This window comes from Lodderomyces beijingensis, assembly GCF_963989305.1.
Source record: "Lodderomyces beijingensis strain CBS 14171 genome assembly, chromosome: 3".
In the NCBI taxonomy this organism is placed as follows: domain Eukaryota; kingdom Fungi; phylum Ascomycota; class Pichiomycetes; order Serinales; family Debaryomycetaceae; genus Lodderomyces; species Lodderomyces beijingensis.
In genome coordinates, this window is record NC_089972.1 from 1,114,685 (window position 1) to 1,139,983 (window position 25,299).

The 25,299-nt window shown below is 43.9% G+C and overlaps 10 protein-coding genes across 10 annotated transcripts; 6 read left to right on the top strand and 4 right to left on the bottom strand. All coding sequences in view use genetic code 12, as the record gives it.

Moving 5' to 3' along the window:
- Window positions 1-729: 729 nt before the first annotated feature.
- LODBEIA_P25620 (uncharacterized protein) lies at window positions 730-1,077 on the bottom strand (the record flags this gene model as incomplete). The annotated part of the gene is made up of 1 exon (XM_066972575.1): window positions 730-1,077. One exon carries the CDS (start codon window positions 1,075-1,077, stop codon window positions 730-732), a length of 348 nt encoding a protein of 115 aa, XP_066829500.1.
- A 293-nt stretch (window positions 1,078-1,370) lies between these two features.
- LODBEIA_P25630 (uncharacterized protein) lies at window positions 1,371-2,096 on the top strand (the record flags this gene model as incomplete). The annotated part of the gene is made up of 1 exon (XM_066972576.1): window positions 1,371-2,096. The coding sequence occupies one exon, from the start codon at window positions 1,371-1,373 to the stop codon at window positions 2,094-2,096; it is 726 nt and encodes a 241-aa protein (XP_066829501.1).
- Window positions 2,097-2,292: 196 nt separating this feature from the next.
- Window positions 2,293-3,288, bottom strand: LODBEIA_P25640 (uncharacterized protein; the record flags this gene model as incomplete). The annotated part of the gene is made up of 1 exon (XM_066972577.1): window positions 2,293-3,288. One exon carries the CDS (start codon window positions 3,286-3,288, stop codon window positions 2,293-2,295), a length of 996 nt encoding a protein of 331 aa, XP_066829502.1.
- A 964-nt stretch (window positions 3,289-4,252) lies between these two features.
- LODBEIA_P25650 (uncharacterized protein) lies at window positions 4,253-5,953 on the bottom strand (the record flags this gene model as incomplete). The annotated part of the gene is made up of 1 exon (XM_066972578.1): window positions 4,253-5,953. The coding sequence occupies one exon, from the start codon at window positions 5,951-5,953 to the stop codon at window positions 4,253-4,255; it is 1,701 nt and encodes a 566-aa protein (XP_066829503.1).
- A 1,673-nt stretch (window positions 5,954-7,626) lies between these two features.
- On the top strand, window positions 7,627-9,276 carry LODBEIA_P25660 (uncharacterized protein; the record flags this gene model as incomplete). Its single annotated transcript, XM_066972579.1, has 1 exon — window positions 7,627-9,276. One exon carries the CDS (start codon window positions 7,627-7,629, stop codon window positions 9,274-9,276), a length of 1,650 nt encoding a protein of 549 aa, XP_066829504.1.
- Window positions 9,277-9,473: 197 nt separating this feature from the next.
- LODBEIA_P25670 (uncharacterized protein) lies at window positions 9,474-12,161 on the top strand (the record flags this gene model as incomplete). The annotated part of the gene is made up of 1 exon (XM_066972580.1): window positions 9,474-12,161. One exon carries the CDS (start codon window positions 9,474-9,476, stop codon window positions 12,159-12,161), a length of 2,688 nt encoding a protein of 895 aa, XP_066829505.1.
- Window positions 12,162-12,487: 326 nt separating this feature from the next.
- On the top strand, window positions 12,488-13,966 carry LODBEIA_P25680 (uncharacterized protein; the record flags this gene model as incomplete). The annotated part of the gene is made up of 1 exon (XM_066972581.1): window positions 12,488-13,966. The coding sequence occupies one exon, from the start codon at window positions 12,488-12,490 to the stop codon at window positions 13,964-13,966; it is 1,479 nt and encodes a 492-aa protein (XP_066829506.1).
- Window positions 13,967-14,453: 487 nt separating this feature from the next.
- Window positions 14,454-15,806, top strand: LODBEIA_P25690 (uncharacterized protein; the record flags this gene model as incomplete). Its single annotated transcript, XM_066972582.1, has 1 exon — window positions 14,454-15,806. One exon carries the CDS (start codon window positions 14,454-14,456, stop codon window positions 15,804-15,806), a length of 1,353 nt encoding a protein of 450 aa, XP_066829507.1.
- Window positions 15,807-16,549: 743 nt separating this feature from the next.
- On the top strand, window positions 16,550-18,526 carry LODBEIA_P25700 (uncharacterized protein; the record flags this gene model as incomplete). The annotated part of the gene is made up of 1 exon (XM_066972584.1): window positions 16,550-18,526. One exon carries the CDS (start codon window positions 16,550-16,552, stop codon window positions 18,524-18,526), a length of 1,977 nt encoding a protein of 658 aa, XP_066829508.1.
- A 296-nt stretch (window positions 18,527-18,822) lies between these two features.
- Window positions 18,823-21,471, bottom strand: LODBEIA_P25710 (uncharacterized protein; the record flags this gene model as incomplete). The annotated part of the gene is made up of 1 exon (XM_066972585.1): window positions 18,823-21,471. One exon carries the CDS (start codon window positions 21,469-21,471, stop codon window positions 18,823-18,825), a length of 2,649 nt encoding a protein of 882 aa, XP_066829509.1.
- Window positions 21,472-25,299: the final 3,828 nt, after the last annotated feature.

Sequence of the window (25,299 nt, forward strand, 5' to 3'; positions counted from 1 at the left end):
CAACTAGGAAAAATTTACATGTTCTTGGAGATCGCCCCGAACACGGACGTGTGCCCTGAGGTCTTGATCCCTCTCTCTCCTAATAGCTTTACCCGAAAGAGACCGTGCGGCGGCGTTTGTCACGTGGGTCACAGACAGCTATTCTTCCACTTCCAAATAGGTAAGTATTACCCGCACGCCGCACCGAGCTCAATCTGCACGTGCATATTAGCCGAGCTAACACTCGGTTGAGTTTTACACCGAGCCAAGGACTCACGCATGAATACATCTTCTATTCAATGGTTGGATTTCAAGTCTAGGAGGAAATTTCTACCTCGCTTCCTCGATGAAGCACCCGTTGTGGATAAATATATATATATAAGTTTGCAGACAGCTACTTATTTACAAGTCTATTAGTATGCTGTTACACGGTAATAACTTCATGCCAACCCACGTGACAGACGCCCACATATCAAAAAATTCTCAAGTACTGCTACTTCGGTAACTGATGCAAGCTCTGAATCCTAAATTCAAATCCATCCATCACTCTTAGGATTCATCCTAGTTTCAGACTCTCAACACAGAGCAAACATGACTCGTAAGATTGCCCCGTCTTCCTAAAAGAGAAGAACCCAAATTCCGTCGCAAAAATCACCTATCCGCAACCTAGGGCACAAGCCGCCCAAAAAAAAAAAAAAAACGATTTCCATTGATCCCCATTTTTTTTTTGTCTCAGTCTGGCTCAACTGCTCATTTCCCAAAGACAACAGTTCTCATAGCAGTAAGCATAGTCTCCCTCTTTTCACCTCGAATCTCACTCAATAACCGCGAATAATACTCAGGATTGCCCTTTGGTTTCAACAATTTATCATCCAAGGCATAGTAGTTCTTGTATTTGTCATTGACCAACTCCTTGAGCGCGATAAACTGCAATCTCAAGTCCTGTTCCGATATTTGCTGTAGTTTTTCCTTGTTGTGAAATCGCGCAAGTTGCGAATCTTTGAACGAGGCGTAATGGTTTAGGCGGTCCTTGGGGAGCGTCTTGAGCAATGACGTTATCTTCTGCGCAAGTTGTAACTTTGATGTTGGCGTTGACATGATTGTGACTGGTGGATTCGAAACACTGTAAACCCCATTGGCAAGGTTTTTACTCTTTTTTTTTTCCTCACGTTGGTGGGGAGTTGATTGGCACGTGCGGGTTTGAAATGCATCGCGGCGCTACCACACGGGTATCTCCCATAATTTCGCAAGCATCGGATGAACTTGAAAGCTACAAAGGGTTGCAATTTTGACCAAAAAAGACCGCTTCTCTTCTGTTGAGCTTCTTATCGACCTCTCCCCCGACTCAATTGAGTTATAACAAGCTCTTCCAAAGTGCGTCACCTTAAACAATGACCAAGAAGCCGTGCCCAAGAGTCATATTCGTGCGCCACGGCCAAACAGAATGGTCGAAATCGGGCCAACACACCTCGGTGACCGACATCGACTTGACCCCCTTTGGAATCAAGCAAATGAAAGCCACGGGCGAGGCGCTCTTCGGCAACCAGCCCTTGAACCTCATTGACCCCGCGCACATCACCCACATCTTCACGTCGCCCCGCTTGCGCGCACGACACACCACGGAATTGATCCTCGAGGCCATCCCCGCTCAGGTGCGCTCGCATATCGACGTGGAAGTCGACGACGACTTGGCCGAGTGGTACTATGGCAAGTACGAAGGGATGAAACCGGACGAGATTAGACGTTATAGATGGGACCATGGCGTTGACCCACCCGAGCACAAATGGCTGATTTGGAGCGATGGCTGTGAAGACGGCGAGAATTACCGCGATGTCACGACGAGAATTGACCGTTTTATCGCCAAGTTGTTGAGCATCCAGCGTAAGTATATGGAGGCGGATGAAGCTAGTGATATCATCGTGGTGGCACATGGCCATATCTTGAGATGTCTTGTCGCGAGATGGGTCCACCGTGAGTTGAGCACAGATCCGCAGTTGATGTTGGATGCTGGTGGTGTGGGGGTTTTAAGTTATCAGCATCACAACCTCGATGAGCCGGCTATTTATTTGGCTGGTGCCTTCACCGTTCCTGTTGATGAAAAGAGTGATGATATTTGAGTGGCATAAATCGTACACCATACATTATAGACATTAGGACATTTGATATTAGATTTTAGATTTTAGATTTTAGAGTAGACCCTTGTTGAATTGCAATAGATATTAGAATAAAGAAGATCTTTTTGTTTCATCAATTTGGTGAGAAATATACATCACTCGGTTCTAGTGCTTCTATTCAAAACCCCTTTCTTTTTTCTTACTCGGCAGCATGTAATGCGTCCAAGATGGCTTTCCAAAACTTTTGCTTATCTAAATCCTGGCCAATGATGACCCCGCCATCTTCATCTTCATCTAATTCCAATTCCTCATTCACCACCACAGAGGCGCCCATACGGTCGCCTTCAAGAACCACATCCAACTTGCGCTTGACGCATTTATAGCCATATGCCGCGAAATCGTCATCGACAACGGGCAACAAACTATAAACGGCAATCGGATCGTGCAACGGGGGGCCCTTGAATTCGCCGTCCCCACACCCGTACTTGTTGGAGTAAAACATCAAAATCTCATAAAACCCTCGTCTCAATTGCGAGTTCTTCAGCTGGTCCAATTCGCTATATATCAGACGGCGCACGTGCTCATCAGCGACAATCTTGTGGCTGAGGTTCAACGAGGTTAAAATCATCTTGTCTTGAAGCTTAGCCATCACCAACTTGCTCGCGTGCGGGTCAGTGTGGAAGTTGAACTCGGCAAATGGCGACGCGTTGCCCATCCCGAAACTGCCGCCCATCACCGAGATGTACTTGATCTTGTCAACCACGTGAGGATACTTTGTGATCAATCGGGCGATGTTGGTCAGTGTGCCCGTGGACACTAGACATATTTGGTCCTGGTGCTGCATTATCGCATGGTGCATGGCATCTAGATAACTTGGGTGAGTCACGGGTCTATTCGTGGGCAGCTGCGGGAGTTGAATACCGCCGATGCCAGTCTTGCCATGAATGTCCAATGCAAATCTTGCTTCGTTGACCAACGGCGCTTCTTCCCCCGGGTAAACTTTGACATTGTAAACATGTAGAATATCCAATATGCCCAATGTGTTGTGAGTCGTCCATGCGAGTGGCGCATTGCCGTGTACCGTCGAGATCCCTAGTAAATTGACCCTTGGGTGGAACGCGGAAAGGAGTATAGCGAATGCGTCGTCGTTGCCTGTATCGCAATCCAACCAAACTGGAATCTTCTGCTTTGTCATGGTGTTTCCAAGGGCCCCCCCTCTGTTATTGTCTTTTCCTAGCTTTATCGGTGTCGCTTGGTTACTTACTCAGCGAACGTTGCTGCATTTAAATAGTAGCAGTCGTAGAAGTATTCGGAGCTGGCGGTGGCGTTCAGAAGCGTGTGTACGTGTGTGGTCACATATAATACGGATATGGTCGGTGTCCGTGAAGAATGCCTTGTTGGCCTCCAAATGTGTGTCTCTTTTGGGCATTCAAGTGCGAGAGAAACCTCCCACCAACATCCCGCGTATATCGCGGAATTAAAAAAAATGCATGATTGTCTGATTGGGGATCGAGATCGAGATTGAAGATCTAGGTGAGATCTCCGCTAATTACGCAACACACAAGGACACAGGCTGGGTTTTCTTTGAGTTTAGCGAGTTTGCCGTGACCGGAGGGAGGTTTGGGCACCTGAAGGGGCGTTGTGTTTGCATTGGTTTGTCTCTTGCTACTTTGTTTCGTATTGGTGCTGCTAAAAGTGTCGCTTTATTTTGTTATCTGCTTCTTCCTGCCGTGGAAGTTGTCCTCGGCAGAATGAGAAAAGGTGAACTAAAATTCAACTTAGGCGCTGTCACTACGTCACGTCAAAGCGGAGAATCGGAGGGTTCCGACGGAACGGATTTATTCTCGGAAGTAGACTCATGAGTGTTCGAGTTCAAAAGGGGGGGGGGAAGCCAAAACCGAAATAAAAAGGGAATTTATACATTTTGTTGCAAATATAGATATATTGGCAAAAAATTCAAGTTGTTTTGCCTCAAATGTCTAACAAAGCGTCTCTACACAACTTTGATGTCAGCCCATTCTGGTGAGTTTGCACACGTCAGGCTTTGTTGTTTATAGGCCGAGTTTGGTCAAGCGTCAAAATCTAAACACTAGAACAGACTCTACCTGGAATTTTCATTATCGTAAAAATTTTTCTTCTTGCTCACTTCTCTCAAAACTTCAACTGACTTTGACCATTATTGGCGCATTCTCAGGGCCGTTATTCAACGAAATATCAGCGATATCAATGTCCTTGGGAACGTTGTTAACCTCAAGAGCAGTCGTTGCTTTAAGCGGTTCCGGCAGTTTGGACACAAATTTCTTAATGTGTCTTGGTTTGTGACTAGCAGCATCTCCATTGGCAAGCTTCCTCTCTTGTTTCAAAGGAGGAGCATGAGGTGCTTTAGCCTCTACTGTTTCCTTGCTCGCAGCAACAGCGTGATGGGTCTGGGACAATCTCTTCAACATGTCCTGCATAGGGTATGCAATGGTGCCAATCACGTCTTCGGCCCAGCACACGTCAAGATGGTTATACGTTGGGATAGAAATGTGCTGAATATTGAGCCCTTCCTTGTATCGAGGTTCACATTCCCGCATATGCCGCGTCAATCTGTGTCCATCAACGAGAAAATCATCTTCACCAGTCACCACTAGCATGGGCACGATACTCTTGATATTCGCATCAAACCAAGTCTGTCTGTAGGGGAACATTTGCAACGAGTCATCTTTAGTCAACCCCATGGCAGAATAGTTTTCCAGTTTCAAAAAACTTCGCTTGGGCTGTAGCATCCCCACAAAGCCAAACTCGTTAAACTTGGCGACGTAAAACTGAAACAATTCAACCGATACATAACTCATATTGAATATGAAGCAAAAATGCCAAATCTTGTCATTGGGCCCCCAGTTCCTGTTGGTCCACCCAAACAAGAATTTAAACATGTAGTAGGACAATTTGGCAAAGATCCACGTCAGAGCCATGTAATACCTCATCAAGCACAAGTTTCTCAAAATGGCACAGAATCCAAACACAACCTTCCACATCGTCCTCAGCATCCAGGTGAGAATCTTGAGAAAGTTGCGCGTGTGAAAGAGATAACCGGGGTAGACTGCCGCCAGTAGCGATACAAACATTTTGACCTTGGCATGCACGTCGTCCATCATGGGGTTGCGCAACATTAGAAAGCTCTGCAATCCACCTTGGGAATGGCCCACCAATATCAACTTGTCATGCTTGGGCTTCATTTTTATTGTCGAGTTGATAAACGTTGGCAAGTCGTAATACGCCAACTCCTTGACCCCCCATTTCCAATACATTTCTTCATTGTACAAATTGCTCTTGAGCACGGCACTTTGCGCGCGGAACCAGGATCGATTGTTGCCCATCCATACGTCATAGCCTGCTTCATGAAAATAGTAAGCGAGCGAGTTTCTACCCGTAACGATCCAAGTGCCCGAGCAAGACAAGAGTCCGTGCTGCATCAAAATGGGACTTCTCGCATCGCGCTGCTCTTGCGTTTCACGAGGATCGATGATGCGATGTAGCACCAAGATGAACCCGTCGGGGGTGGTCACGCTATGCTCTTCGAGATCGAGATCCAACTGTTTAAGGTAGTACCTCAAGTCCGGAGTAGCCTTCATGTTATCAATGTTTTTGTAAGCTATCCGCGGCCTATACTGGTGGTTTCTAGCCTCGGGATCGGGGGGCTTGTATCTAGTCTTTCCCCGTAGTTTGTACCACCAATGATGTATCACGGCACCCGTGCAAAGCACAGTGGTGTAAACCACCGAACATATGGAGCTTAGCAAGATCAACCAGTATTTGAGCACGAACCCATACTCGGGCTTTTTATCTCGCTCAATAGTGAAGATGGCACTATCCATGCGCGGTGGTTTTGGATCTCCATCTTTCGGCATCATCAGATTTTAAAGAAAGAACGAAAGAAAGAAAGGAAGAAAGGAAGGGAGGAGATCTTTGACCCAAAGTAAGTCGTTCAATTTGAATCAATCCCCTGGGGATGGGCAAGTGCCATGAACTTTATATATTTATTCAACTTTATTTGCCCGTTCCCGTTGCCTTTCTTTACTCCCAAAAATGGAACGAGCCCGGTGCAGAAAGTCTCCGGCTTTTATATACGTGCAACTGAAAATCAACCCATCACAAATCCCCACACCTGGGTTCAAATAAATAAATCAAAAACAAACCTCGTCTAACTCTGGTTTACTGTTGCATTTAGACGTCAAAAATGTCTCATGCCGCAACTTCCGTTTAGGGGAATACCGGAAAATTAAACAGGAAGGAAAAAAAAAAAAGAGGAAACGGAGAAATATCTTGCTTATTGCGAGAGTAATGGATCTATGTGAGCAGACGATGTGAGCCCAATTTTTTGGGCACAAGATCGATCGGAAAAAGGGTCTCAAAATCTTGCCAGTATGGGGGATTCCTCGATGTTTGTTCATTCCCAAAATCGAAACTATAGACCGTTAACTGGCGACGTGAAGAGAAAATAAAAAAAAATAAAAAAAGAAGGAAACTGGAAGATTGTCTCATTTTTTTTTTGAATTCACTGTGGATATTTGTTTCTGTTGTCACTTTTGTTATTGCTGCAAAATTTCAACATCTTGCAGTAGAAAGAGGTTGAGGATGTATACATCTGCAGTTATTTCGCTTATTTTCCCACAATGATGTTGTGGATGGTAAAAGAAACTGGAGCTAAACACCGCTTAAGGCGGGCCCACGTTAGCATCATTAACTTGATGGTGGATAAAGTAAGGAAATTACAACTTCAAAAATTTCGTTCACGTGCGAGTCACGTGCCACTATCCTTCAGGGCGATGGGCCCCTGGCAAGATGCTGTTGTTTAAAGAGCTCAACAGCCCTCGAAGATGGAAAAGAGAAACTTGTCACCTAGAACCTGTACCAGGGACAGCGCTGGACACCTCACTAGTCCACAAATGACAGTAATTTTTCAAACAAGGTAATTTCCCCAACGTGAAGCAAACTTTTTTCCCAACCAGGCGGTCTCTACTTTGTCATCACTAACCACGTTCAAAACTCTACACACACACACGTAAACCCATCCAATGTCTCATATCTTGGTCAGAAGTTCTCTCAAAGTGTCCGTTATAAAATGTAACAAGATATAGTTTTGCGCCAAACACCCATCATCATTTAAATACCCAACTCCCGTCAAGGAGCCAAAAAAATTTCCCCTTTTTTGAAGGAATCAGTCCTTAGAAGAAAGGACCGACTGCAACTTCGAAAAAAAGAGGAGGGACTTTAATCAATGATTTACAACGCGAGATTTCATCATGTAGTATAAAACTTGGAAGGTCATACAAAGAAGAGAAAAAGTAGAATCAAGAGGGGAGCTTCGCTGGATGGAATTTTTTTTTTCTGTTTGTTTTATGCTGTTGTGTTGATGTGGGAGACCCCAAGGAGGGTCGTGGCAAGTGCTCATTTCCATCGCAGAGGGACAGAAGTCATCTCATCGTGTGTGGTTACGGTTAAGGGGATCATTCTTTTGGCAAGAGCACATTTGCAAGAGACAACGAAGATGGCCCCAAAGAGAAAGACGACTGGATTGCCGGCGTCTCCCAAGAGAAAGAAGCCGGCTTTAAAAGAAAAAGAGAAAGAAGAGGCGATTTTCACTGTTGAAAAAGTCGAAAAATTGTCGGAGGAAATACAAAAGGAGTCCAAGTACAACAATATCGTCACCTTGCTCGACCAACTACTGAAGGTGGGCAGGAGTTTAGTAGACTCGCAAGATCCAAGTTTGGAAACACTTGGACGTAGTGTGGCACTTGCATTGTTCAAAACTTTCCAAGTCTTGTTCAAAGACGGAAAACTACAACCTTCAGCCAAGAAGCAAGATGAGAATGAACGAATCGTGGCTAAATGGTTGTTGGACAAGTACCGAGTTTTTAAAACAACCATAGGCGAAATATTGAAGCTGAGCTTACCGCATGGAAAATCATTGCAGTTGGACTTGTTTGACATCAACTTGAAGTTGGTCAGAGTTGAGGCTGAAAACAGCAAGGAAAGACAATTCCCCATTGGTACTTATCGATTACTACTCGAGACACTATTGGACAATGAAAATGGCACAGTCTTGCCGGATGGGTTATCAAGCAATTTTTTAGTTTTGGAATATGCCACTGTTTTTGAGAAATACTGGGATCTTGAGTTTTATTTTTTCAACGCTCTTGGTGAGGCACTAGAGCAATGGAAACAGCTGCTATCACCACAGCGGTTGGCCATTATCCTTTCCAACTACATTACCATCATTCGAAATGGGCTATTATATGCAAAGGAGGATTTGGAAAAGCAACCAACTTGGATCACAAGTACCCGTCTTCCATCTTCACTTTACAAACAGACGCAATTTAAAGCCCAATTTCAAAAGTGCATCTTGACCATTTTCTCGTATCCTTTGCTTGTATCGCAATATAAAGCCATCTTGTTAATATTGCACAAGAAAATCATCCCATACATGTCGCAACCGCAAAGCTTAATGGATTTCCTTACCGACTCCTACGACATCCAGGATGACCTTGTAATCCCCATTTTGGCACTCAACTCCTTGTATGAGCTCATCAAGGACTACAATATTGAGTATCCCGATTTCTACACCAAGCTCTACTCTCTTTTGAGACCAGAGTTGCTATACACGAGATATAGATCAAGGTTTTTCCGTTTATGTGATTTGTTCTTGACTTCCACCCACTTGTCGGCAAACTTGGTTGCGTCATTCATCAAGAAACTAGCCCGGTTGTCATTGACATCAAGTGTATCGGGTGTCGTCATCATTATCCCGTTTATCTACAACTTGTTGAAAAGACACCCCACATGCATGCTTATGATCCATAATACTAACCGCGCGGAAAAATATCAAGATCCTTTCAACAATTTGGAAACAAACCCAATGAACACGCAAGCTATAAACTCGTCATTATGGGAACTAGAGACGTTAATGAGCCATTATCATCCCAATGTTGCCACTTTAGCAAAGATATTTGGCGAACCTTTCAAGAAACCTAGTTACAACATGGAAGACTTTCTTGATTGGACGTATCAGAGCTTATTGGAAACGGAAAGGACTAGAAGATATAGAGGCCAAGCAGCTTTGGAATTTGAAGAGTTTGACTCGGTGTTTGGCGGTGGTAATACTATTGGAAATGTCTTGTTGGAAGGTTGGTTGTTGTAGTTGGATTGGTACAGTTGGTAGCACGCAAATTTAACCCCTTTTGGGAACTGTAATGAAACGCGTCTCCTTTCTTCCCTCTCCCTCACTCTCTCACTTTTCCATCATAAACACACCAATTTTTTTTTTTATAAACCACCATCAGCATTAGCAACGACTTTCCTTTCCTTTCCTTAAACCCACACTACGTTCGCTACAACATGGATGAGACTATACAGCAGTATGATGAGCAACCCTTGGATGCTGTCTTTGGTGATAGAGTTCGTCGGTTCCAAGAGTTTTTGGACCGCGATGATGCCAACACTGGAGTCAACTACAGGTCCCAGATTAAAGATCTCATCGTCAAGAGCAAGAACAGATTAAATGTCTCCGTTGATCAAATAAGAGATTTCGATCGGGAGTTTTGGCATGGGTTGCTCAACCAGCCAGCAGATTTTTTGCCTGCTTGTGAACGTGCATTGAGAGACACGGTGTTGACCATTTATGACCCTACTGATTCGGACTTTCCAGCGAAATTTGACTCGACTCAGCAATACTACTTGAGTTTCAAAGGCGCATTTGGTAGCCATTCGGTCACGCCAAGGTCAATCGACTCAAACTACTTATCCAAGATGGTTTCCATTGAAGGTATAGTCACTCGAGCCTCCTTGGTGCGTCCAAAAGTTATAAGATCAGTGCATTATGCAGATGCCACGGGGAGGTTTTATGCGCGAGAATACCGCGACCAGACCACGTCTTTTGACGCAATTTCAACACCACCGATTTATCCAACGGAAGATATGGAAGGTAACAAATTGACCACAGAGTATGGGTATTCGACATATAGAGACCACCAGAAAATTTCCGTGCAGGAGATGCCCGAGACAGCACCCGCTGGTCAATTGCCACGGTCGGTGGATGTTATTCTAGATGATGATTTGGTGGACTTGACCAAACCTGGAGATCGTGTTCAGATTGTTGGTGTTTATCGAGCTCTAGGAGGCGGTGCCAACAACAACTCGTCGTTCAAGACTGTCATCTTGGGTAATTCCGTTTACCCATTACACGCTAGATCCACTGGTGTTGCTTCTCAAGAAAAGATTACCGACCAGGACATTAGAAACATCAACAAACTCTCAAAGGAGAAGAAGATTTTTGAAATCTTGTCGCAGTCTTTGGCGCCATCCATCTATGGGTTTGAATATATCAAAAAGGCAGTTTTGTTGATGATGATGGGTGGTGTCGAAAAGAACTTGGACAATGGAAGTCATTTGAGAGGAGATATCAACATCTTGATGGTGGGTGACCCTTCCACTGCCAAGTCGCAGATTTTGAGGTTTGTCTTGAACACGGCGTCATTGGCTATTGCCACAACGGGTAGAGGCTCCTCGGGTGTCGGTTTGACAGCCGCGGTGGTCACCGATAAGGAGACAGGAGAAAGAAGATTGGAGGCCGGTGCGATGGTTTTAGCTGACCGAGGCATTGTTTGTATCGATGAGTTTGACAAAATGTCCGATACTGATAGAGTTGCAATCCACGAAGTGATGGAACAACAAACGGTCACCATTGCCAAGGCTGGTATCCACACATCATTGAATGCAAGATGTTCAGTCATTGCAGCCGCCAATCCTGTCTTTGGCCAGTACGATGTTCACAAAGACCCCCACAAGAACATTGCGTTGCCCGATTCCTTGTTGTCGCGTTTTGACTTGTTGTTTGTGGTGACAGACGATGTTAATCCTGCCAAGGATCGAATCATCTCCGAGCACGTGTTGAGAATGCACAGATTCATTGCACCTGGTATGATGGAGGGCGAGCCAGTTCGTGAAAAGTCGAGCGTAACCTTGGCTGTAGGTACCGACGAAATCAACGAGAGGGAGTTGTTAGAGCAACCGATTTTTGAAAAATTCAACTCGTTGTTGCATGCTGGTGTGTCAAGGGGCAAGAGTAAAAAGACGCCTATGATTTTGTCGATTCCATTCTTGAAAAAGTATATTCAGTATGCTAAGCAAAGAATCAAGCCCGTGTTGACCAAGAGCGCTTCCGACTACATTGTTACCACGTACTCGTCATTGAGAAACGATTTGATTGGCAACAACCAAAGAAACACAGCACCAATCACTGCCAGAACGTTGGAAACTTTGATCCGTCTTGCTTCAGCTCACGCTAAAGTTCGGTTGTCCAGATCAGTGGAAGTGAAAGATGCCAAAGTGGCTGAGGAAATGTTGAGGTTTGCATTGTTTAAGGAAATCGCCAAAAAGCAGCATAAGAAGAAAAAGAGGAAAACTGAGCAACAAATTGTTGCATCTGAGCTGGAAGAGTCAGAAGAGGAAGAGTCGGAAGAGGAGATCTTGAGGCCGCGCGAAAGACGGACAAGAATGAGGCAACAGCAGGAACAAAGATCCTCGCCGCCAGCACCTGAGTCTGTACCAGCGCCTGCACCTACAATAAATGATGACGCAGGCAATGACGCAAGTGATGACGAGCTTGAAGATAGCGAGATAGAGCTAATGGTGCTGGGGCAAATGCAAGAAATGCACTTGTCTCAAAATCAACAGCAACCTGAACCACAGAGCACACCCGCAAGGCAGTCGAAGCACAGAGCCCAGAATTTGCAAACAGCATCCGGAGCTCAACCACTAGCAGATCGAACGCTGAATGCGCAGGCAAAGTCGGGAATTAGCTCGGAGAGGTACCAGTCGTTCTACAAGATTATGGCACAAGTTGCTAGGTCTGGACTCTTTGACAATGAGAGTCAGTGTGCTACCTACGAGTCTGTTCTTGAAGCAATTAATTATGAAATAGATCAAGAAGAAAAGTTTAGTGATGAAGAATTGCTTGCTGCTATGAATATGATGCTGGATGACGGCAAGATTTTCCTTGAAGGCGGGAAAGTTTGGAAGATTTAAGATGGTGTGGATTTTCTTTTCTTTGGGGCTCACGCTCGGGTTGTTGACTATAGAGTGGTTTGTATTATTATTGTTATTGTCGTTATTGTTACTGTTGTTCTTGTTAAAGTATCCAATGTAATATATAGGTAAAGTGTTGGTTCTTTCTCTTTTCTTCTGGCTGCAAATGTGCAACCCACGGCAGCGCTAGGTATTCAAATTCCAACGTCATTTTTTTTTCTCTGAGACCTAAGACTTTTGGTTTTTTATCGAGCGATTCCGGCAAAGAGCAATCGTGAACAAAGAGCATGAAGGGGAAAGAGAGTTTCCCAGTGCAAAGGAGAGGGATGAATGAAAAAACAGGACATAATATAGCAGAAGATTATGACGGAACGGAAGATGCTCCGAGTGAAGAGCCAATTGAAAGGGAATCAGATCGACGAGATTCACCTCCACCATATAGGATTCCACCACCGCCAGGATTAGAAAATAAATTCAAGATTCAAGAAGAAGATGCTATTTTGTTACACTCATTTGCTCAGGAAGGCGCAGGAGGTGAAGGCGATGGCGACTATAATGGCAAGAGCAGCACGAGTAATAATATGGACCTTCGAGATGATATTCGTTCTACCGATGCAATCACACCGCCTCCGGTCAATGTAAGTAAGAAGAAAAAACGCAAGAATAAGAAGAAAATGAAAATGGATATCAGCCATAGAATAGAAAATCTGCTCCTGGAGAATTACAACAACAACAACAACAACAACAACAACAACAACAACAACAACAACACCAACAGCCACGACAACAACCACCACGACAATGAATATAACGAGTACAACAAGTATAATGAGCATGACGCAGCACAGGCAGAGTACCAATCGCGCAATCCCCTGGATTTCTACGAAGGTCAACTCTTGATGCATACATACTACACCTTGCCACCGTCGCTGCAGAAATTCTGGACGAGGCGATACGAGCTATTCACGCGATACGACGAAGGGATATACTTATCGGAAGAACTATGGTATAGCGTTACCCCTGAGTTGATAGCCAAGTACATTGCCCAGTTGTTTGTCAAGCTTCTACCCCCAGAAGCGCAATTTGGCTTGGATGTATGCTGCGGTGGCGGAGGCAACACCATTCAGTTTGCGCGCTATTTCGATTGCGTGGGCGGGGTAGATATCAATGGCACTAATTTGTACTGCACGCGACATAATTGCCGAGTCTATGGTGTCGAGGATAAAGTATGGACCTTGAGCGCCGATTGGGCCGAAATCACGAGACCGGGCAAAGATGGCCTGGTGAATTTTGATTGGATCCCCGAGCATGTGTTGGCGGAAAGAACAAGAATGCGGAAACTGGAGGGGGCTGGTGGTGAGGGCGGTGATAAAGTATTTGACTTTATATTCAGCTCTCCTCCTTGGGGAGGTACAGATTACAACAGGAGTGAATTTGATCTATATGAAATGCAGCCTTTTAATATCTTGGCCTTGTTGCAAACGATGAAACCTTATGCTCACAACATTGGATTGTTTTTACCCAAGCTGTGTAATCTTTTGCAGTTGAGTATTGCTACCAGGGAAGTCTATGGCGACTTCAAAAAATGCCGGGCAATCTATATCAAGTCCAAGGGTAGAACTGTGGCTTTGATGGCGTTGTTTGGCGACCAATTCACAGCCAAGTTCGACGAGTTGGATGATATCAGCGAAGAGGCCATGGCGAGGGGAATCGATGATCAAGATGTAGTGGGTGAGGGCGAGGGCGAGGGCAAGGAAGAAGACTACATTGATGATGAAGGGAAGGGAGACCAAGAATTGCATTAAAGAGGAAGAAGACTCAATGAACAGAAGGTTAAAGACAAGGAACCAAGAGCAGGAGATTATTCAGAACGGAAAAAGTCAGCAGTGTGCTTTGAAAATATAGCTTCTCGAGTCTACGTAATTTATACAACCAAGACTCGGTAAACGCGGTAAACACGGATGCAATAATCGCTGAGAGTGGAAAATTGATAACACCTGGAATTGCTGTTCAATTACCCAAGATGGACGACCCTCTTTCTTTCTTTTTGTTTTTTGTTTTTTTTATTTATTTATTTGGTTTGACTGTCCCGTACATGTCTCTCTAGCGAAAACTCTCTAATCAAGAACATGTTTTGTTAAACAGGGCTCTTAAAAAAATACACCAAAAAACATTTTTGCTCCCCACTGAGATCAAGCGAACCCCAACCTCCGACATTTCGACGACTTCGTCCCTCCCCTTCACCATTTGATACCCACCGCACACACACACAGAGAGAGAGACATTGACCAAATGAACACTACTTCTACTGGCACTTCACAGAAGCGCAGCACCAGTTCAGATACCAACAGCGCGTCTACTCCTGCCAGTGCTACTGGCACCGGTGCCAACCCCTTGCTATTTCTTGGTAACAAGATCGATCGGCTAACCAGTCGTATAGAGTCGTTGGAAAACGACAAAATCATTACGTTGAAGCAGCAAGTCTCCATATTGCGGCAATTGGTTGATTTTCAAAATGTCAAATTGGAGAAAATCACTAGTTTAGTGGTTGAGGTTGTTGAAAATTCCCGACAACAGCAGCAACATCAGCATCAACGTCATCACCCACAACAAAGGAAACGAAGACGAAGTTCGAATGATGATGCTGTTGCTCAAGCTGGTGAGGAAGAGTTGATCCAAGTATTTGAAAACGGGTTAAATGAGGGCACTCGCGGGATTTCCTCGTCGGCTCACCTTGGTCATAATGGCATTAATCATCTTCATATGCAACCACAAGCGCTTCAGCAACAGGAGCCGCAACAGCAGCAGCATCAACATGAACAGCAACAGCAACAACAACAACAACAACAACAGCAGCAGCAGCAGCAGCAGCAGCAGATGCTACATCCGCCTCAAGCGCCAAATCACCACTTGCCTCACCTTCAATTACAAGCAACTGTATCCAATGTTGACCCAAAACTAGATCCTCAGCTTGGAATAAGTGGACCTCCCCGTCAAGACGAAGCCACTCAGCTCCAGCAGCCAGCATCAATAGACGCGATAACTCGTCAGCACCGACATCCGAACACACATACCCATCAACACCAGCTTATAAACACGCTGCCGAGAACGAATAGAAAGGCCAGTGAAGTAAGGAGAATAGAGGAAGAAAACAGTCGCACTTTAGACGAAGCATTATATCCGCATCATCACCAACACCCACACCAGCATCAACTTGATCTTGCGTCCGAGGTCAACCCAGGACAAAAGCCAAATAATAATCAGTCACAACCACAACCACAGCTGCTGCTGCAACAGGAGTCGGTTCCCCTAAACAACCGGAGAATGATTCAAATTGAGTTTATGAAGAATCCAACTACAGTACAAGAAATCTACAATGAATTCTTTTCCGGCTACAAGGGACAAGAACCCTTGGCAGCGTTGGACTTGAAGTATGGGAAACAAAACTGGAGAGGCCATTCGCGGTCAAAAGAAAGCAAACGGTACCAACGACGCAAGAGGCTCTGCGACGCTATCAAAAAGGGGGCTTTCAAGTTGGGCAAGTCCGACGACGAGATTATCCAGTTGTTGGAGACCTATCGAGAAGAAAAGACCTTGACTTGGATTATGAATGGCCATTTGCCCCCGGAATTAGAAGATTTGTAGCAAGACAAAAAAAAAACGAAACAAAAAAAAAAGCCGAGACTAAGGGAGGTTGCGGGAGAAGGGGAAAGACGCGAAGGACAGGAAGGAGGGCCGAAAATGGGTTATAGCTGGCACTACTATGTAAACTTCAACTAGACGAAGCCATGTTTATTCAGCCATGTTTCTTCGGCCGCCACGCTTCATGCATGCCCTGGTGCAAAGCAAGTGGTAGAACCCCCCCCCCCCCCATGAAGATCTTTCCACCGTAATCTAGAAAGTAAAATCCCTCAAGACCCTCCTTCTCCTCTTAGCGACACCAGCGACACCAGAAACAGAACCCGGCTCGGGAGGAAGGGGATAAATAAGGGCATCGACACATGGTAGCACCGTGGTTCCACATTCGTTCCATGACCTTCCATGGAAAAGAAAAGTTTCGAACAAGACCACCATTCCATCTTGCAACCAAAATGCGCGACATGCCCACACACTACACACACACAGGTGAGAGAAGCTACCCGCACAGTTTGGCAACAAATTTTCACTCTCCTATATATACAATACAAAGAAAAAATTCTTCATCGCTGCCTTCCAATTAAGCAACCAAATTCATATTTTTGCCACACACAGACAAGGATAGGCAACTAACCCCTTCTTCCTTTTTCTTTCTATCCTCAGTTCATAGCTTTCCACGTTTCATCTGTATATATATACACATCTATCCCCCCATAAGTTTCGGAAAAAAAAAAACTGCATTTTTTTAAGCGATGTTAGCTGCTAGAAGTTCGTTAAAAAGTGTTTATGGTCGCCAAACGCCTGCATTCGCCAAGGTTGCCGTTGGCCGATTCCAATCCAACACGGCCAGTGCCCCCACTGGGCCTGTGATTGGTATCGACTTGGGAACCACCAACTCGGCCGTGGCGGTGATGGAGGGCAACACCCCTAAAATCTTGGAGAACTCCGAGGGAGGCAGAACCACCCCCTCGATTGTTGCTTTCACCAAGGACAATGAGAGATTGGTTGGTATTCCAGCTAAGCGCCAGGCCGTCGTCAACCCGGAAAACACCTTGTTTGCCACCAAGCGTTTGATTGGAAGAAGATTCGACGACAAGGAGGTTCAGAGGGACTTGGACCAAGTGCCTTACAAGATCACCAAGCACAAGAACGGCGATGCGTGGTTGGAGGCTAGAGGCGAGCAGTACTCGCCCCAGCAGATTGGTGGGTTTGTCTTGAACAAGATGAAGGAGACTGCCGAGGCTGCCTTGGGTAAGAAAATCAATAGTGCTGTTGTGACCGTGCCCGCGTACTTTAACGACGCCCAGAGACAAGCCACTAAGGATGCCGGTAAGATTGTGGGGTTGAACGTGTTGAGAGTCGTTAACGAACCTACTGCTGCCGCCTTGGCCTATGGTTTGGAAAAGAAGGACGGTGAAGTTGTTGCTGTGTTCGATTTGGGTGGAGGTACCTTTGATATTTCCATCTTGGACATTGGCGCTGGTGTCTTTGAAGTCAAGTCGACAAATGGTGATACCCACTTGGGTGGTGAAGATTTCGATATTGCGTTGGTTAAGTACATTGTTGACAACTTTAAGAAGGAAACCGGCATTGACTTGTCCAAGGACAGAATGGCCATTCAACGTATTAGAGAAGCTGCTGAAAAGGCCAAGATTGAATTGTCCTCAACCGTTTCCACTGACATCAACTTGCCTTTTATCACCGCCGATGCCTCGGGTCCAAAACACATTAACCAAAAAGTCACTAGAGCTCAATTTGAAAACTTGGTTGAACCATTGATCAAAAAAACCATTGAACCTTGTAAAAAGGCTTTGAAAGATGCTGGATTGACTGCATCCGATATCTCAGAAGTCATTTTGGTTGGTGGTATGTCGAGAATGCCCAAGGTTGTTGAAACCGTCAAGTCCATCTTTGGCAAAGAGCCTTCGAAAGCAGTTAACCCAGATGAAGCTGTGGCTATGGGTGCTGCTATCCAAGGTGGTATCTTGGCCGGTGAAGTCAAAGACGTTGTCTTGTTGGATGTCACTCCTTTGTCCTTGGGTATTGAAACCATGGGTGGTGTCTTTGCTAGATTGATTGCTAGAAACACCACCATCCCAGCTAAGAAATCCCAAATTTTCTCCACCGCTTCAGCTGGTCAAACTTCGGTTGAAATCAGAGTTTTCCAAGGTGAAAGAGAATTGACCAGAGACAACAAGTTGATTGGTAACTTTACCTTGTCCGGTATCCCACCTGCACCAAAAGGTGTTCCACAAATTGAAGTCACTTTTGACATTGACACCGATGGTATCATCAAGGTTTCCGCTAGAGACAAGGCCTCCAACAAGGATGCATCCATCACCGTTGCTGGCTCATCGGGTCTTTCCGACGCTGAAATTGAAAAGATGGTCAACGATGCCGAGAAGTTTGCCGAGTCTGATAAAGCTAGACGTGAAGCCATTGAGACCGCCAACAGAGCAGACCAATTGTGTAACGACACCGAAAACTCATTAAACGAACACAAGGAGAAATTGTCCACCGAGGCTGCCGACAAAGTCAAAGACTTGATTGCTAAATTGAGAGAAGTTGTCTTGAAAGCACAAGCTGGCGAAGAAGTTGAAGCCGACGAAATCAAGACCAAGACTGAAGAATTACAAAATGAAGCCATCAACTTATTCAAAGACCTTTACAAAGACGGAGGTGATTCATCATCTTCTTCTTCTTCAAATGAAGAACCACCAAAGAACTAAAAGAAAATGATTTTACATACCCGTTAGTATATAAGTCACTGTTCTTTTCAGTTCATTAACGATCTACATGCATTCTTTTTTTTTTGATTTTATGTATTTTAGGTGGACTTTTTGCCTTACAAGCTTTTGTTTTTTTTTTTTTTTTTTTTTTGGTTTGTCTTGTTTGAAAAAAAAAAAAAAGATTATTCTGTAAATAGTACTATATAATTGGGGATATTCCGTTATTCCTGAATGAAAGATTGTTGATAATATATTATATATATAAACGTATAAATTGAAATTAGCTTATTGAAACATTAACCTGCTAATGAGCTCAATTGACTCAAGTTATGCAACCTGCCATGACTACGTCTTAAAACCAGCAGCTGTGAAGCCACATCACTCACATCATCTTGATAATCCCTGATGTTTTTCGAGTGTCGTCTCGACATCGTAGCGTATTTCTTGACAAAGATCTCCGATCCACATCTCGAGCTAACGATGCTATTCATCCGCTCCAAGCTAGAAGGAGCACGTATTTCCAGATCGTACTCTCCCTCGTATTCAACCTCATCGTCGTCTTCGTCTTCGTCTTCGTCTTGCTCATCGTCGTCCAGGGAGTGGTACTCTAGCATCTCCCCAAGCATGGAACGCCGATGGAGCACCTTGGCGCAAAACTCCTCGTCTTGCGGTGGTTTCGGCGTCGCATCGTGGCATTCGTCAATCGTGGACGCGGTAGTGTCAGTCTGCGCCGAATATGAATAGACTGACGATGCCTTGATCGAGGCAGCGCGTTCCCCCTCACCTTGCTGATCCACCATGGCTGCTGTTGCTTCTTTTGTAGCCGCAGTTGTTGGAGGTGGTTGTGCCGATTCTGGATCTTGAACCAGAGTCTGTCGAGATATGTCATGTTCGAGCCTCACTTGTTCGAAAATAGCATTTATCATATTCCCCGTCTCCTTCCGAGCCACGAATTTGTGGAATTGGTTGATTTCACACCGGAGCGTGATCCTCCTGCACACGACTTGCCGCAAGTAACTCTGCCACAATTGGTGCATGGTGTATCTCGAATACATCTGATTCATCAATTGTTGCTTGATGAATTGAGTTTGGGTCATGTATGTCGTGTCTCGGTGCGGTGGGACTGGCGGTGGCTGTTGTGCTGGAAATTGACCATTGGAAGAGATGCCTGATATCGAGGCTAATAGCGCAGGTGTCGTAGTTGTTGAACCTGCGGGGAGACTCAAACGCGGTGTAATTGGAGACCCATGAACTTGCGGCGAGGGTAAATCGGGCGAATCGGTAATTGATGCACTATGCGAGCCATTGGCACGCTTAGTATTCAAGCTCTTGATATAATCACCTTCTTGCTGATTGATGTAATTCGACAAGTGGTTTAATTTGCCCTGGGATTCATCTGTAATTTCCTCAATTGATAATTCCTGTTGCAATGGCGGTGATGGTGCTGCTGTTGCTGTTGCTGTTGTTTGTGGAGGTGTTGTGAATGGATTGGAAACCATCACCACGCCAGCTTGCTTTTTCAAATCGTCATCCATGCCCGAAACACGTTGCGCGGCACCACGTCCCAATTGTGGATTATTCAAGGGATTCGAAATGCTGATCGAGGCAAATCGTTTGATATCTTTATTTTGAGGATTTTCCCGTTGCTTCCTCACGAGGGTATTTGATTTCATCCCGGTGTATTTCTTGCCACTATGTGATCTCTTGATACTAGCATTCCGTTTCAGCGATGCTTTGAAACTAAAGAATTTAAATTTGGATAAGAATTTGCGGATTCTCAATTTCAATCGATATACCCATGAGCCTTGCTTTGACCTGATGGCGTTTTGTCTGCGGATCAAGCTTGTACTCGATTGTAGTGATGATGAACCGGAAAGTCTTGCTTTTGCTCTTGCTGCTGCTACTGCTGCTTTTGCTTTTGCTTTTGTTTGTGCTGCTGCAACATGTGATGAGGATGATGATGATGCGAGTGAGGCGGAAGCTGAGGCATCATGGTATACTCTAACGGTACTGGTTCTGTTATTATTATAGCCTCTATGCTTGTATTTGTTGCGATTGCGACCAAATAAACTCGTTGCCGTCTTGCGCAAACTGGTATTGGTGTTTCTTCTTTTACTGCTACTTAATATCAACTGTTCAAGCTTAGGATCGGGCCGAGTTGAGAATATCGTAGCTAGTGAGTTCATCGAGTCGGAAATCTCACGCAATCTTGCACCACCACCACTACCACTACTTGCAGTTTCATGTGAAGTTTTGGTTCGCTTTCCAATTTGGTAATTGTTCTCTATTTCATCTCTATGTGCATTGGATTCTGGTTGTTGTTGTTGTAGTGGCTCTTCGATTCTCAAGCTCGATGTCACATCCGACAATTCATCTAATCGTTGCGCAACCAATGGATTTTGTTGATCAATGACGAAATGCGAGAATCTATGTGGCCCTTGTTGACCATACAGGTCTTCCAGAGGTGACACTAACGAGTTTCTCATTTTGGCCGGTGAAGTGTGGAATGAATCATTACTTGAACGACTATTGGTCCTTGTGTATCTCAATCTTGCCTTACTATAGTTGTTTTTGTCGTTTTCGTTGTTGCCGTTGTCAAGCGGCGATTGGTCACTTTGCCCATTGTACTGATGATCAACCTCGCTTGAATAAAAAGGGTGTGAAGCAGTTGAGGCTGATTCAACTTCGAGTCTGCGCAACTGGGCCTGGGTCATTTTATGTGGTGATTGGCTGCTGTAGTCAGCCAGATCATATGCTTGTGACTCAACTGTGTGGAGGGAAGATAGGGGGCTGTGCAATGAAGTTTGGCTATGGCTCTGGTCTTGATGATGTTGACCTTGGAGTCGTTGTTGTTGTTCTTGTTTCTGGTAAACCTGATCTTCAAAAGGTGAAGGAGCAGGGCACGACGGAAGTTTGCGGACATTCCCTGTTTTATAACCATCCATCTTGCTATCAGTATCAGTTTGCCGTTCCGTTTTTTTGACGACTGGTGACGATGAAAAAAAGATGGATCAAAAGTCGAGATGCCTAGATGTCTGAGAAACGTTCAAGGTAAATTTTGTCGAGTATTGGACACCGTCGTCCACTGGGAAGCTAAATCTTTCGTCTGAGAACAATGGATGTTATAAATTTTGACGATGAAATACTTTTCTTGCTTATATTAACAAAGATTGCATGCATTTGGTTAAAAATATGATCTGTTGGATGGGACGATATTGAGCTGTTGAGAAGAACGACAAAAAAAATGGCTGGCTGCAAAAAAAAACAAAAAAAAAAAAAGGTCCAAGGTTCATGACACAAAATCAACATGAAAATTTATAACCAGCACAGATCAAAAGTGAAGTTGCTGAAGTTGCAAATGTATGGACTCGGCAATCAACCAAGAAACAAAACAATGCTAACAGCCCTCTTTGTTTCGATTGTGGTCTATCCTTCTCGTCTAAGCGGCTGCCGCCTCAAAAAAAAAAAGTCTGTAATAAAGTGTTGTTGTGTTTACAATTGAATCTTTTTTTGCTCATAGGGGAGCAGACCACCATAAATGAAGAAAATATGGTTGCCAGTTTGATTGCAAAACCATGCAAAAAAAAGAGAACAAGCCAGATAAGTTCAAACATATTGGTGGTACGTCATCATCATTGATATATGAATTTGTAGTTATGTAAAAAGTTGGACAAGCATGTGCTTCTTCACTTGAGATATGGTTATGCTGCATCCAGTGGATGTTAGAAGTTGTTTATCAATTACGTAGATAGTCAATTTTAGGAAAAAAATAAGGGGGATGTGAAGACCTTAACTTTAAACCTTCATCATCAAGCCTCCTGCTTTTTTTCAACTACCTTGAACTCAAACATTAGGATATTTCCATTCCCAATAGAGATTCAAACTGTAAGATTAAATATTTATGGACGAAAATGGGATAGAATTGGAGACGAGGGGACAAACCAGAGAGAGCCGTGAACGTCTCATATTTAAACTCCATCCAATTCTCTTTTTTTTTGCAAGCGGGTAAAGAAAACTAACAACTGCCCCTTTATTTACAAAACCATCTGCAAACATATCTTTACACCATTGCAGGATATGCGGCAAGGGTTTTGAACTCTTTCGAGATCTTTTAGAACATGCAGAAAAGTTTCATCCAAAACCTGTCTAACACGAACCATGGAGTATCTCACGTGACAGCAAGGAATCCAGATGAAAACAATTAGATTCACGTGTACTCAAAGCTATAAGCAAGAACCGTCTATTTGTTGATATAGGCAAAGACCATTGGAGGTAGGTTTGGGGAGTAAGGGGTGGGGAGATCAAGAGGGTATAGGGATAAAGACAAAACGGAAAGGAATAAATCCAACCTGATTTTGAAAGGTGGGTCTTGGTGACGTAGGCGACAAAAAAAAAAAATGAAAGTTGAATGGCTGCTGGGTTCCGGTTTACTCTATTGGGTCTAGTGTATAGCCCTTTCAAATGCATGAAACTTCTTGGATAATTTTGCATCCTCAGGAAACCTTGCTTTTCTTTATGAACTTCTTATTCACCCGGGCCGCAAACGAAAGTTTATTCCAAAAACTATCACCAGACGAAACAAACAAAGACAATGATTGCACTTAGTAAGTTTAGAAAGACGAGAGAAAGGGGTGAGGTGACCACTTATATATATCATTCTCTTCTTTTCTCTGATTTGCATCTTGCAGGACCATGAATTCGAATTCTAATGAACTATCCTTGCCCACGGTGCAGGGAAGAATTTGACGACAAAGAATCCTTAATACAACATTACACCAAAACCCATTTCTAGAAGTCGGTTTGGAGAAAGAGGAGTCTGGAAATGAAGAATATTTACATAAACACACACACACAAGTTGGACACCAATGGTATAAAAAAAATAAATGATAATTCAACAGCGGCGGTGGAATTTTTTCCTGATTGGCTGGGGTCTCGGACCATTTTTGAGATTCGGCGTTTACCTCACCTGTTTCAAACCGAATGGGATATGGATCTTGATAACTTTTGACTTTTTTTCCACCTTGTAGCTTTTGGTATTTGCAATGCAATGACGACATCTAGCTCAAAAAAAGTTTTATGGTTGTAGACGATGATAAAGTTGAAATTCGCTTAAGGGGTAAATTGTGTGTAAGGGGGAGTAGGGGGGTGGGGGGGGGACAGGTTGAGACACATTATATAAGAATCCAATCCAACCTCGCGGCAACAGTACAATAGACACAATCTTGAGACCATAAAAGACAACCAATGGGTTTGGACACTGACAATACAGTCACCGAGGAAGATTTACTATGTTGCCATGTATGCGGGAAAAGATTTGGAGAAGTATGGCGTACACTCAGACACATTACCCAATGTCATATCAGCGCTGAAGAGAATGAGAGTTGAGGTCTGGAAAAATTTTTTGATCAGAGGCGGCGGCTCAGATTTTTTGCTGATCTTCTAGTTTTGTTATTTGTTGCCATCTGCGATAGGGAGGTATATCTTTTTATAGACGAATGAGATACGGATGGTTTAGTCTTTATATCCTCGTGAACAACTCGGTACTCCCTCTCTTTATAGGGGATGATTTTTAGAAACCCAAGGCAAATATTGGGTTCCAAAAAAAGACACAACTACCACCCGGATGATTGAATAGAATGAGCAAATGGGAAAACTAGGGAGAAAGAGAAAACTCATCTAGGCTTTTAGAATGAGACAGATGGTAATTTAAATTTTTTTGACACATTGGAGTTGGTGGAAATACCTTCGTTGTTGAACAAATTCGAAGCAGGCAACACCGTGATCAAGTATTTTTTTTTGTGAAAAACACTGAATGAGATATTTATATCATTTTTGCACCTAATAGTCTTCATAGCGGTCTCCGGTTCGAAGAATTGAAAAAGCTTGTTGCCGCAAAGTGCAAAAAAAGCATATGGTTTTAGACGAAGAAAGAAAAAAGTTGCAACCTCATTGGAAAAGCGCATGGAGGAGTTTGTTTTAGTTGGTGTCTATATAAATAGCCTTTAAAAATCATTATCAGCTCTTTCAGGCACGCCTTCATTTTGTTGAAAGGCAGAGTGAGATAAGGTGGCTAAAGCTCGCCACTTTTTTTTTTTTTGCAACTAAATACAACGATGGGCGAGATAAGTATATGGTATTGCAGCAGGTGCACCAGAGGTTTCATGTATGAAAAAGCGTTAAAGTATCACGAAATGAAAGATCATGGCGTTGGGAAAGAAACTCTTGAAAAACGAAAATGAGGAAAGAGGAAACGACGTTGCTTTCTTGAAGGTAAGGGTGGTGAGGTACTTGTATTCAAAAATTGAAGTTGAAAGTATTGTTGATCCAGGTGGAGAACAAAATCTTTATGTACAGATTGAATCTGTTTTTCATTGGTTTTTTTCCTCTAGTTTCTTCTGTTGTCTTGAATGAATGTTGTTAATTCTCCCAAGTTTCTCTATGTTTTCTCGAACGAATGCTTCTTTTTTGGACTGCGGACTCTATCTTTGCCATTTAGCAGACGAACTTCAAGGTGGTATGTTTTGGATTATAGACGAAAGGCAAAAAAACAAAAGAAAAGGGAAAATAGGGGGTGGCGGAAACGACAAGGATAAATAGCCCTCTAACTTTCACCACTTCTGGGCCATGTGCCAGCATGACAAGGACTACAGCCAGGACCGGAACCGAAAGCAAGTCAGAGCCACATTTACCACAAAAAATAAAAAAAGGAAAACTATGTATTGTTGCCCAGTGTGCAATGATCGTTTTCCGAGGAAGAAAGATCTTTGGGAAC